The sequence below is a fragment of the Fukomys damarensis genome, unplaced genomic scaffold, assembly GCF_012274545.1.
Source record: "Fukomys damarensis isolate Sample0158 unplaced genomic scaffold, DMR_v1.0_HiC HiC_scaffold_13, whole genome shotgun sequence".
Taxonomy (NCBI): Eukaryota; Metazoa; Chordata; class Mammalia; order Rodentia; family Bathyergidae; genus Fukomys; species Fukomys damarensis.
In genome coordinates this window covers 24,593,976-24,606,961 of record NW_022900925.1, presented here as the reverse complement: position 1 = coordinate 24,606,961, position 12,986 = coordinate 24,593,976, and the positions used below count along the sequence as shown (strand labels likewise).

The window sequence follows — 12,986 nt, the reverse complement described above, 5'->3', positions numbered from 1 at the left end:
AAAAAAAAAAAAAAAAAAAAAAAAAAAAAAAAAAAAAAAAAAGCTTAAAGTAAAAACATGTACCTCTCTAGTGACACTCAGGATAAACTGTAAGCTGTTAACTAAGAAAATACAAATTGGTACCAGGGATCAAACTTGGAGCATTGCGCTTGCAAGGCAGGCAGCGAACCACTGAGCTGAATCCTGGGCCCCGGTACATTTAAACTTGAGGATTATATTTATACACTGTGAAAAGAGACAAAGACCTCTGCCCTTAGCAGCCATGGGGCACAGACCTGTAATCCCAGCACTCTCGGGCTGAGGCAGGAGGACCCAAGTTTGAGCACAACCTGGCAAGTTAGTGTACTTAGCAAGATCCTGCCTCAGAATTTTAAAAGAATTAAAAAATGAAAAGGATGCCAATCTTCCGGTCTCAGCCTCGGAGTAGTACTGGGATTACCCGTGTGCCCCAAGATTGCCTACTGCAGGTGTTTGTCCCAAGGACAAAAAGCTGCTTAACACAGGAAGTGTGCTTGATAAACATGTGAAAAGCAAGGATAAGGACAGAGAGTAGCAAAGGGATGGAGACAAGGACCTTAGAGGACCTCAGAAGCCCTTGATGACTTCAGTTTTTGCCTTGGTCGAGTGAGTAGCTGTGGGAAGATTTTTAGGGTCCTTTGTTTTGGTACCAGGGATCGACTCAGGCCCTTGCGCTTGCGAGGCAGCGGCGGCACCACTGAGCTAAATCCCAGGCCCTTGTGGGAGGGCTTTGAGCTGAGGAAAGACGAGTGATCTGCCTTCTGGTAATGCTAAGATCCTACCGAATTTGAGGGAAGAGGTAAGAAGGGTCTCAAACCAGCGTCACCTGCTGTCCGCTGCCAAGGCTGGCGGGAAGCCCCTGGCCCCTTCTGGCCTCCACCAGTTTGCAGGCGCCCCGCCCCGGCTGCAAGAACGCTGTAGCGCCCCACGCTTCCTGTAGGTGGCAGTGCTGCCTCGCGCACAGGGGACGCCGCTCTATTTTGGTTTCTTCTCAGGCTGCTGGACCTTTCGGAGTAAAGCAGACAGCTCCTGGTCCTCACCCCTGTCCTGCCTGCCCCTTTCCCGCGAGGCCTCCCTGCTTGGCATAACTGCCCGGGACCCAACCAGGCTAGCGAGGGCGGCCTAGGCCTCATCACTCATCTCGCCACTTCCAGGAACAGCGGATGTGAGGGAGGGAGATGGAGCTTTCCCCTCCCTTCCCTGTTTGAGCTGCCCAGACCAGCCGGATACTCGTGTTTATGTGCTCCTCTGTAATCATAGTCACTTTACACGCACACCATGGCCCTGTGCTACAGGCTCCGGGACAATGTCCTTGTTCTAAAGAACCCACTTGTCAAAAAAAAAAAAAACAAACCCAAAACAAAGAACAAACAAAATAGGCTCTTTGTTGTGAGAAAAAGGAAAGTTTATCTCAGTGAACAGGGACTAGAATCAGGGACTAAAATCAGGAGAGTCTAGCAGCTAGCAGGGAAAGGTTACATCCGTGGGCTAACATTGGGAGAGAGGGACAGCAGCCAGCAGGGAGGGAAGACTATACTAATATGGATTTTGGGAAAGGGGCTATAATCATAAGGACTTTTTATGATGTGGATGCCCAAGAATGATCTTCTCGGGTGGGTATACAGTTACTGGACTTCTCTGCATCAGGGGGCTGTAAAATCACATTTTGAGTCCATTTACCCTATTTACTAGGAAGCTGATGTTTGCTGAAAGAAGCCTGTGTGCTCTTTCCTGTTGGTTTAGGGCAGGCCTGACAGTCCTCAGTACTAAGACTTGATCTTAGCTGAAAGGCCAAGAAGCGATCGTCCTCAGTACTTAGGAGTGTGTCTCCTGTGTTTTGGAAAAGGTGGCAATGCAGCTCTTATTTATTTATTGACTGGATCTCACCATGTCATTCTTGGCTGACTTTGATTTTTCCCCCTCTCCCTTTAGTTTCTTGCCTTGTCTAATTGATTTGTTCTGTTGGGCCTCCTGGTGTTGTGACCCTCACTGTCTTTTTCTAGGATACTGTTTAGAATTGTTTGCAGGGCTGGTTTGGTATTCATGAAGTTTCTCAGGTGTTCTTTGTCATGGAAGTATCTTATTTCCCCACCCATTTTAAAAGAGAGTTTTGCAGGATACATCAGTCTAGGTTGGAGGTTGTTTTCTTTTAGGGCTTGAAATACCCCTCTCCAGGCTCTCTTGGCTGACTTTGAACTCATTATTTGGCCCAAACTTGTTATGATCCTCCTGCTTCAGCCTCCTGAGTGCTAGATTACAGGCAAGCACCACCCCCACACCTGGCTTATTTCTGGGAAATGAGCCAGCTTCCTTTCCCTGCACTCACTGCCATCTATCTACTTGGGCTTTATCTTTTTGTGTGTTTTTTTTTTTTTTTTGGTACTGGGGATCAAACGTGCACTTGCAAGGCAGGCGGCGGGACCACTGAGCTACATCCTCAGCCCTGTCTACCTGGGCTTTGGCTAGAGACATGGTACCATCTTCTTTCCCTCTGACCCCTTCTCACCTGCCTCAATCTGTCACCAAAATTGTCAGTTAAACTGGGCTCTGCAGCACTTGCCCATGATCGCAGCTGCTCAGCTACTCAGCTGGGAGGCAAGGATCAGAGGTTCAAGGGCAGCCTGAGCAATTTATCAAGACCCTGTCTTAAATTAAGAAATTAAAAAGGAGGCGGGGGGGGGAGGCTCTGCGTTAGTGCCCTCCCAGTTCAATCCCCAGTACCACAAAAAGAAAAAAAAAAACTGTGTATTAAGGGCATAGCTCCATGGTAGACAGCTGTGTGCAAGTGATGGGGAAGGAAGGGACTGTGGCGAGCCTGGAGCTCACGAAGGAGGCCTCACAACTGCTCCACAGCCCGGGCGACCTGGGAATCCAGGCCCAAATGTGGGTGGGAAGCCGGGGATCTGATGTTGCTTTTGGTTTCATAAGTGGGGGGTCTTGGGATATTGCCCACACTGGTCTTGAATTTACAGCCTCACCCTCCCACGCAGCCAGGACCGGGGCAGGAATGTCTATGCCCAGCTTGATACACACAAGCCCCACCCTGGACTGGGGACTGACCTGGGACTTCCACACTAAGATACTCCCCCCCCAAGCCCGTCCCCACCCCTATTTGACACAGGGCCTAAGCTCCCTGGACCAGGCTCGACCTTGTGATCCCGCCTCAGAGTGTAATCCAGAATGCTAGGATTATAGCTGCGTGCCGCCACACCCAGCTGGTGATATGCTTTTAATGTGAAATAATGCAATTTTAATATTGGCTACCTTTAAAATATATATGTGCGTGTGTATGTCTTAAACGGGCTAGAGATATAACTCAGTGTAACTGGTATGTATGAAACCCTGAGCTTGAGCTTTCTAACACCAAGTAGACTACAGTCAGGAAGAGAACACATGGGCGACACGCTTTTGGCATGCAGGATCCCAGTTTGACCCCAGGCTTGAGCGATCAGTCTAGCTGACACCATCGCCGCATCTCCTTTTGTTCCCGGCTTTGGCCTCATGCACTTCCAGGCACTTCGCGGTCGCAGCACAAGTCCCCTGTGCACTTGTCATGCCAGGTTCTTCCAAGGTGACCTGTGAAGGGACGTCCAGATGATTCTGGCCATCTGTGACGCCCGCCACTCTCCCCAGCTCCAGCCCACCCACTATGGTGCCTGTGCCGGAGGCAGACACCCCGCAGCTCCTGTTCCCTCCCCCAGAGCCCTGTGCCTGGCACACACCTGCTGTAATGTCTACGCAGACGTCTGTCCCCCTGCTAAACCCTGGTGGTCCCTGGCACAGGTGACCACATTCTACTTGTCTGTGCATAGGTGAGGCACCAACCACCTAGAAGAGGGCTGGAGCAACGTTTTGAAACAAACAAAAATGAGCAAATAGCCAGATGCAGTGGACACACCTGTAATCCCAGCTACTTAGGAGGCTGAGGCAGGAGGATCACAAGCTGGAGGCCAGCCTGGGCTACATAGTGAGTTCAAGGGCAACCTGAACTACCCAGTGAGACCATGTCTTCAACATTCAGTAACCGCCCCCCAAAAAAAGGGATGCTAGATGTAGCTCTGGGGTACAAGGTCCCTAAGTTTAACCCCCAGTATGGGGGTGGGGAGGAGTGAATGGTGACTGTTAACCAAGTAAAGTAGAACCGTTTTTAAGGATGTTTATTTCCAACTCTGTTGTTTGTAATAAAGACCCTGAGCGCCTTCCTGATTTTCCTCATTCCCTTCATGAGCGCCCATCCCCCAGAGGTTGATCGGTTGAAGCTGCCCAAGTACTCCGGGTGCCCAGGCAAGCTGGCCTCTATCCCTGTGGGTGCTCTTGTGATCAGGTCTCTGGGCTTTCTGGGGCCTCCTTAATCCTCTTGAATTTTGATTTTTGTGGAAGCTTCCTTAAGGAACCTGAAAGAGAGGGCAGAGAAGGTCCCAATGACCTCACAAACAGTAAGAGAATTTCAAAAGCATATGGAGGATATGAAGCTGGGGGTGGTGACCACATCTGTAATCCTAGCACTGGGGAGGCTGAGGCAGGAGGATTGCTGCAAGTTTAGGACCAGCCTGGGCTGCACAGTGAGTTCAAGATCAGCCTGAACTACATAAGTGAGATCCTGCCCCCCCGCCCAGAAACCAGGAAAATAAAGTCTTATTTCCAACTATGTCCCTTTCTCTCTTCTTGCTAAAATCCTGGGAGGAAGGGAGGTGGCATCATCCATGATTTACAGATGTCTCTAGCAGGCATAGAGTAAGAAATGAAGTGCCCAGTGCCTCATGGCAAGTTAGGGGCACAGTCAGGACCAGACCTGAGTTTTCCTGACTTCTGGCTTTGTGCTTGGATTCCTCTCTTCCTTTCTCGAGCCTTGTGGCCTGATTCCCAGGACTTAGCTGCAGGGCTGTTCAAAAACACCATTGCAAATTTTAATCTAGAACTGACTTATGGCCAGGTGTGATGGCACGTGCTTGAAATCTCAGCACTCGGGAAGGTGAAGTAGGAGGATCATGAGTTTGAGGTCAGCCTGGGCTGCACAGTGAGACCGTGTCTCATATAAAACCCCAAACCAAACTGAAACAAAAAAAGGTCATATGAACATAGTGGCAAAGAAACACCATGCAAGTTACTTTTAATTGCAGGGTGGTTTGGTGAATAATCTTAACCCACTCATTGTGGGTTTCCCAGGAATTACGAGCTTTCTCACATGACAGTAGGAAGAAGACAACCTCATCTCTAACCCCCACCCCACATTTAAATCCCTAAGACTTTCAAACTAAAGGGTAGAGAAACAAGCGAGAAGATGCCAAAAGGAAGCAACCAGAAAAAATCAGGAGGTGGGACGTCTGGTAGAACGTACATCTGTGAGGCGAGAGGGTGCCTTTGTTAGGCAAAAAGAGTTACAAGATGTAGCCAGGTGAAACTCATGGTTTGGGAATAGCGATCTCTGAAACGTGAGTGCAGATTCTTTACTCCAACTAGTTGTGCAGTGAGAAAGTTGAGCTGGAAAGGTTGGTACCACCGACTACAAAAGCAAGTCAGATCAAAATCGCATATGCAACATAGTCTTATTTTGGTTAAAAGACATATGAGGCTGGACTGGGGATTTAGCTCAGCGGTTCGGTGGCCTGCCTTGCAAGCGCAAGGACCCGAGGTCAATCCCTGGTACCAAAAAAAAAAAAAAAAAAAAAATACATATGAGGCATTAAAAGAGCATGGGAAGGGCTGACCATGGCTATGACAATGTGGTGCTTGCATTTCCTTGTTTTTGCCCATCTGTATTTAGGGTTCTATGTATACAATGGTGAAAACGTTCACTGCATGAAAACCAAATCTCCCACCCCACGGTCCAAGGCCCCTTCCCATTGTGCCCTTGCCCTGCGTCTCTCCATCCACGCCTCCGTCACCATAGGCCCTGTCTGCTCATCACCCCTCACCTCTGCACCTAGCTTCCCTCCTCAACCCTCCTCCATCTGCCTCCTCAGCCCTTCCTGCAAACCCGCCCCAGCCCACCAGCTGCAGACAGTCTGTCCCAATTAACACACCCTTAGCCCTGGTCCTTAGGGGGCTCATGGGGGGGGCAATAATGACCGCTTCATTCAGATGCTGCAGGGACGAAGATGCAGAGCACCCTGCAGAAGCCACCTGTGGTGCTGCACACCTGCAATCCCAGCAATCAGAGGGGCTGAGGCAGAGGGATAGAACATTTGAGCCCAGCCTGGGCAATTTAGCAAGAGCTGGTCTTAAGAAATAAGGGCAGGGGAGGCAGTGCAGGAAGAAGGCCCTGGGTTCAAATCCCATAGTGGGGGGATTGGGACAGAAAGCACCTGGCTGAGAAGGAGTTTGGCCCAGAACTCATCGGATTCATGGCTGCTTTGGCGGGCATGACTTTTCTTTCTTATGGTCTGGGGCGGGGGGACGGGAGATGCGCTGAGCTACATCACCAGCCCTTTTAAACTTGAGACAGCACCTCACCAAAGCGTCCAGGCTGCCCTCAGCCTCCCTGCCTCAGTCTCCCGTGCAGCGTGCCCCACTCTTCTTAACCCTGCACGGCCTTCCTGGTGCGAAGTCCCGCTGCAGCTCTGACTTCCTCCATTTACACTGTAGGCACAGGGCCAGGCACGCCCAGCCCATGCCTACTGCCACTGAGCTGGTTTCTCTCCTGCTTGCCCTTGGGTCCGAATGGGCCTGGGGAACGGCTGGCCCGAGGCCACCTGAGCCCAGCTGCCCTGGATTCACCCCAGCCAGCCAGGCCTTCAGAGGCGCCTCAGGGTCCACCTCAGGGTCCACCTCAGGACTGCAATCTAGGACCACCTGCTTACCTTTTCCTTCCCCAGCATTTAGCAGACCGCCAACTGCGCCCAGAAGCCGGCTCCAGAGAGAGAGGTGGACAGACTTATGGGGGCCTGCAAGCCGCACCCCACAGCCTCTGCAGTCTGGAGCAGCTGGAAGGTGACCAGGCGCTTCCTTGGCCCTGCTCCCACCCCGCCCGGTAGGGGGCACCCTCGCGGCTGCTCGGACCTCCGCTTGCAATCCACTTCCACTCAGAATTGGCCTCCGCCTGCGTCTAGTCCTACAGGGAAGAACCCAGCTTTGACCTAACGGGAAAAGGCAGGGTCCCAAGCTTCGTGTTCTGAGACTCCTGCTGGGCAGAAATTCCACTGAACACGGGGAAACTCTAAATGTCAGCTGCAGAGGCCTCTGGGTGATGGTGACCCTTCTTTCCTCCTTACTCTCCTTCCAAGGACACTTTCAACTTTCCATAATGAATGCACCCAGAGAGTGGAGAAGGGGAGGAAAGGACAGAAGGCGAAATGCTGGCCGGAGAGGAGGAGGACGGGAGGGAAAGGTCCCTGCCAGGCTCAGGGTGGAGGGAGCCCCGGGAACCCGACTCCGCAGCCCCCCACACTGGCAGGGGGCGGGGGCTCACCTCGCCGGGCTGGGTCAGAACCCGAGGCCTGCATCTTGGACAGCCTCTCCCGCATGCCCCGGAGGTTGCGGTGCAGCCCCCAGGTATCGCACAGCTTGGGCAGTCTGTCCTCCTGCCTGGCCAGCAAGGCTCTGCCCCGGGACTCTGCCGGGTCTCCAGGGCCCAGGACCACCTGCAAGGCCACAGCAGGGGAGAGGTGGGGGGGCGACTTGGTGGGAGGAAGCAGCGACAGGGCTGATGGCTGGTGCAGAAAGTGTGGGGCGAGAATCAAAGATGGGAGAGAGGGCCCTGGGGACAGGGAGGCCAGGCTGCCAGCTGTCTGTCCCAGGATTGCAAGATTGTCCTTTATCTTCTCTTTCCTTTCTGTTTATTTATTTGCATGTTGAGAATTGTACACAAAGCTTCCTGCAGTCCTGGCAAGTGCTCCACCACTGAGCTGTGACCCCCCACCTTTGTTTTTTGTTTGTTTGTTTGTTTTATTTTGTTTTGCTGGGGATTTAGCTCAGTGGTTCTGCGGCCTGCCTTGCAAGTGCAAGGACCCGAGTTCAATCCCTGGTACCAAAAAATTTTTTAAAAAAAATTTTTTTTGTTTTGTTTTTTGTTTTTTTGAGACAAGATCTTACTACTTACCCCAAGCTGGCCTAGAACTCAGGACCCTCCTGCTTCAGCCTCCCAGAGCTGGGATAACAGCCATGTGTCACCACACATGGCTTGGGGTTCTCTTTTATTTTAAGGTCATGCCTTCCATCCTTTTTTGTTGTTGTTGTTGGAGGTGGGGGATAGCATGTGCTTTGTTTGTAATGAAACAGTGATACTTGTTTAAGGTCCTGATTTGGTGCAATTTAAATTAAAACTAGTCATGGTGGTACGCACTTGTAATCCCAGCCCTGAGGGAAACTGAGGCAGAAGCATCACAAATTCGCAAACTCAAACCCAACCTGGACAATTTAGCGATTTAGCAAGACTCTGTCTCAAAATGTTAAATAAATAAATAAAAAGGACAGAGGATATAGCTCAGAGCAGAGACACTGGTTCAGCCCCTGACACCAATAAATAAGTAGGTAAGTAAATAAATAGAAAGCTTGGAGATAGTTTGAAATTTTTATGTACAGGGAAATCCAGAAATTCAAGAATCATGAAAATAGCGGCTATTCATATTTAGAAATGGAATCACTAGAGCCAGGCACAAAGGTGCACACTATGGTCCCAGCTAAGGCTGAGGAAGGATTACTGCTTGAGCCTAGGAGTTTGGGGCCAGCCTGGGCAACACAGTGAGAACATGGCCCTTAGAAAAGATGGACCGGCCAGGTGTGGTAGTGCACATCTGTGATCCCAGCACTCGGAGGGAGGCTGAGGCAGGAGGATCGCCCTGAGTTTGAGGACATCTTGGGTTACATAGTGAGTTCAAGGTCAGCTGAACTGCAGAGTGAGACCCAGTCTAAAAAAAGAAAAAGCAAAAGATGGGCCTCAGGGACATACATGTGTGATGCCCTGGGCTCAATCCCAATGTTGCAAAACGAACAAACAACAAAAGGAATCACTGAAACGACCCAACCATTCCTGTTCAGAGGAAGAAACGGAGATGCAGAGAGGGAACGGGGAGCTTGGTCAGAGCAGGGCTTTAATCTGAGGCAGATGGAGTGTGAATCCAAGCATTTCCTTCTCACTGGCTGTGTGGCCTGAGCTAAGTTAATTGACCTCCCTGCATGTGGGGTCCTCACCAAGGACTGTGCTTCTCATGGCCCCATGGGGTTGCGTTTGAGGATTATGCAAAGGGACCTAAAGTGCCCAGTGCAGAGAAGGCTTTCCCAACTCGTCCCTAGGGTTACTGTTTTGGACCAGTGGTTCTCAAGGGTGTTTTGCAAACCTTCGGGAGCCCAGGGATAATAGGGTCCGTCTAAGGTGCAAAAGACAGACCAACAAATCCCAATGAAGGCTGGTGCGGAAGAGCTCGCTGATGCAGCTCTGAAAGGGGCACCTTCTGTCCGATTCCACCTGTCACATCCTGGGAAGGCAGAACTGTGGCAACACTGACCAGGCCAGTGTCCGCCACAGCTTGTGGGGAGAGAGGAGGACTAGGGGAGTGCGGAGGACCTTTTAGGGCAGAGTAATGCCAGGGCAGGACGTCGTGATGACGGGTCCAGCCGTCCAACATTTGTCCAAAGAGAAATGGACCACACAAGACTGAGCCTTAACCTTAAGACGGGCTTCAGTTAATGATAACGTATGGACGCTGGCTATGGGTGGTAACAAATGGACCTGCTAGTGACTGGGGGAGGGGGCTCTGTACATCCCGTTCAGTTGTCCTATCAACTTAACACTTTTTATTTTGCTTTGTTTTTGTTTGTGTTTGAGATACGGTCTCATTATGTAGCCCAGGCTGACCTCAAACTCATGATCCTCCTGCCTCAGCCTCTTGAGAGCTGGCAACCTAAAACTGCTTTTAGAAAGTCTACTTAATCCCAGCTCTCGGGGAGACTGAAGCAGGAAGATTTTTAAATTGGAGCCCAGACTCAGCAACACAGTAATTTAACAAGACTTTGTTTCAAAATAAAAAACAAAAATTTTAGGGGGGTGCAGGGATAGCTCAGTATGAAGGCCCTGCATTCAAACCCCAGTACAAAACAAAAAAATAACAGAAAAATATGCTACTTGTTAAACTTTGGTGTATTATCAAAGAAAAATATTTGCAATTATCTAGAAACAGTAATAGAATGCTCTCATTTCTGAGTATGTATCCGTGTGAGACTGGGTTTTCTTTATTTATGTTTGTTTGTTTGAGACAGGGTCTTACTATATAGTTCAGGCTGGCCTTGAACTCACAGAGATCCTCCTGCCTCAGATCTCCCAAGTGCTAGGATTACAGGTGTGCACCACCATGCCCAGCTTTCTTTATGTATTTCAACCAAGGGAATATTCCAGAAGAGATTGACTGCAGGCACCGCTACGAGAATCCAGCTGCCTTCTAGTAAGCCAAACACTAAAGAGATTTGCAAAAATGTAAAACGCTACTTACTCTATTTTCTTTTTTTGTTTCAGAAAATATAGTTATTTTTTCATAAAATATGTTAAGATGTAATGGGCTCCTTGTTTTTTAAACAGATTGGAAAATAAATTAAAATTCTTTTTCTTTAGCTCTCATTCTGACTAGGGTAAACATGAGTAGCTGTAACCCACACAAACAGATGTCTTTGGGCTTCTCCTTGATGTTAAAGAGGATACACGTGTCCTGAGAGCAAAGCACGTGACAGCCATTTCAGGACACAACTGGGCCAGGTTCTGTTAACAGAACCCAGAGACTCCCAGGCAGGGCGGCCCAGCTTTCCCCATCCCTGCTAAGCTCGGGCTGAGGTATGGACAGCGAGCAAACAGCAGGACCCTGTGGTTGAACTTGCTCTGCCCTTGCCAAGAGAAGGCTGAGGCAGTGGCATCTCCCTCAGCGTTGCTTGGGAGAGCACAAGGAGGCCCATCCCGCCTGGGCCCTATGTCCCAACACAGAAGCCCCCTCACCAGCAACTTGGCCGTCTGGTTGGTCTTGCTGTACTTGTAGAGCTGGTGCAGCTGCTTGGCTTCCAGCTCTGAGAAGAGAGAGACGAATCGCCAGAGCATCCTGCAGGGAGAGACCACAGCTGGGGAGAGGGACGCCATCGTTTCTCCCCCAGCATTGTCTGTGGCGGGCCCCACCCAGGTAGAAATGGGTGCCACTCACTGCCTTGGTCTGGGGTGGAGGGGACAGGAGGTGGGGATGCACGCTGCTCATTCAGAGGTATCTTGTGTGGACACCTAAGGCAGCTACTGTGCTACCCCGGGGTAAGCAGAGTGGCTCTGCTCTCTCTGCCCTCTGTCCCGCCCAGGATCCAGGGTCTCACTAAGTTGCCCAGGCTAGGCTCAAACTTGCCATCCTCCTGCCTCAGCCTCCCAGGGTACTGGGATGACAGGCGTGTGGCACGGTGCCCAGTGGGGTGATCTCGCCTGAGACGTGACCTTGATTGGAGATGGGGTGGCCAGAGTCAGGTGTGGGGAAGGACAAGGAGGCTGCCGTACTTCTTCCAGCGCTTCATCTCCCAGGTGCAGCAGTAGTGCTGCAGAAAGGCATTGATGTGGTTCCCCAGGACCACGAGGCTCTGTTTCATATGCTTTAACCTCTGCCTCTGTGGAAGGTCCCTGGGTAGGTGCAGCTTGCGCAGGAACTTCTTCAGCGGCCTGAGGTACTCTTTACACTGAGGAGGCAACAGGCAAGGTGAGGGCCTCGGGGAAAAGAACAGGTAGGCAGGATGGGCTTCTCCACTTGCCCTGCTAAGGCGTGTCCAGGGGGCGATGGGCTGTGGGCCTAGGCTGGCCGTTCCTCAGGGAAGGGGCCACCGGCTGCCCTTACTCACAATCTTGAAGGTGTCCTCACCCAGGCCCTTGGCGCGGTGGATGAGCGAGCCTCTGGCGGGGATGGCCCCGGAGCTCCTGCCTGGATGGGGCACACTGGACACCTGGGGGAGGCAGGGCACCTGCTGAGGCAGTGCGGGGGAAGCATGGCCCCTCCGCTCTCCTCTCACCCCTCTCTCAGCCCCACACTGATGTGAGCCAAGAGCCCCATCTCCAAGAACCTCTGCTTAGAACAACCTAGAGTATCTACCTGCTTCTTTTTTCTTGGTACTGGGGATTGAACCCAGGACCTTGGCACTGAGCTATATCCTCTGCCTGTTATTTACTTACTTATTTAATAATTTGTTTATTTGGTTTTTGAGACAAGATATCACGATGTAGTTCAGGCTGGCCCTGAATTCACTGTGTAGCCTAGGATGGCCTGGAACTCATGGAGATCCTCCTGCCTCAGCCTCCTGAGTGCTGAGATTACAGGTGTGTTGCCACCATGACTGGAGTTTAATTCTTAATCAGTCCACATTTCTAGCACATAAAGATTCCATTCATCATGGACAGCTGGTGCATGTACAGAACACAGCTGTACCTGAGCCCATCTGTATGAACAACCTTATCTCGCCTCTGGGCCTGTGCCACCATTTTCCCTTCTCTACTTCCTTGAATTTCAAATTCTCTGCTTTCCCAAACCAGCCCCTCAGGACGATCCTGGCCTGCCTCCCTCCCTCTGCTCCACCTTCTCTTGAGGCCTGTGGCCTAGGCCTGCAGGCTCGGCTGGGGCCTCCATCACAGCAGCAGTACCGGAAGGCTCAGCCTGTCTTCCCCGTCCCCTCTAGCTTCCCACCCACTGCTCCTGAGATCTGAGTCTCGGACCGGTGGGCTCCAGAACTCGGAGCAAAACCATAGCAACGGCCAACACAGAGCCCAGCCCCCACCAGGGGTGCCGCATTCCTGGGGGCGCCGCAGGAAGGAGCTGAGTGAGAGGTGCCGGGCCTGGTGTGCTCTGAGCTCACACTGTCCCAGGGGGGCTGGCACTTCTCCCAAGGGCACGGTCGGGTGCTGTTGACTGTGAACGCCGAGAGGCGTCTGAAGTACTTGTCTTGCTCGTGCACTATTCCTGCTTGCTCCGTTCCCCTGTGAGCCGCAGGGTCTGCAACTTTCAGGGGCAGGAGAGCGAAATGCACACCTG

General features: G+C 51.4%; 1 protein-coding gene across 3 annotated transcripts; it reads right to left on the bottom strand.

Annotated features, from left to right (window-relative positions):
• Positions 1–4,030: 4,030 nt before the first annotated feature.
• On the bottom strand, positions 4,031–12,677 carry CUNH17orf64 (chromosome unknown C17orf64 homolog). Of its 3 annotated transcripts, XM_010626762.1 has the most exons (7): positions 12,534–12,677; positions 11,806–11,907; positions 11,471–11,646; positions 10,937–11,036; positions 7,427–7,598; positions 7,018–7,069; positions 4,339–4,412 (listed from the first exon to the last, which is right to left on the bottom strand). In XM_010626762.1, the coding sequence occupies exons 1-6, from the start codon at positions 12,582–12,584 to the stop codon at positions 7,041–7,043; spliced, it is 630 nt and encodes a 209-aa protein (XP_010625064.1). In that variant the 5' UTR covers positions 12,585–12,677; the 3' UTR covers positions 4,339–4,412; positions 7,018–7,040. The 3 variants fall into 3 exon arrangements, with proteins under 3 accessions (XP_010625061.1, XP_010625064.1, XP_010625062.1); XM_010626759.2 differs by lacking the exon at positions 7,018–7,069 and having other exon boundaries at positions 4,031–4,412; XM_010626760.1 differs by lacking the exons at positions 4,339–4,412; positions 7,018–7,069 and adding an exon at positions 5,371–5,521.
• Positions 12,678–12,986: the final 309 nt, after the last annotated feature.

What these genes read in the sequence shown, in the direction of transcription:
- CUNH17orf64 (XM_010626759.2), bottom strand. Translation starts at nt 12,584, where the DNA reads ATGGAGGCCCCAGCCGAGCCTGCAGGCCTAGGCCACAGGCCTCAAGAG. An exon ending in ACCAGACGGCCAAGTTGCTG is followed by an intron (nt 7,599 to 10,936) that starts GTGAGGGGGCTT and finishes GTGGCCTTGCAG; the next exon opens with GTGGTCCTGGGCCCTGGAGA. An exon ending in TTCTGACCCAGCCCGGCGAG is followed by an intron (nt 4,413 to 7,426) that starts GTGAGCCCCCGC and finishes CCTCTCTTTCAG; the next exon opens with GTTCCTTAAGGAAGCTTCCA.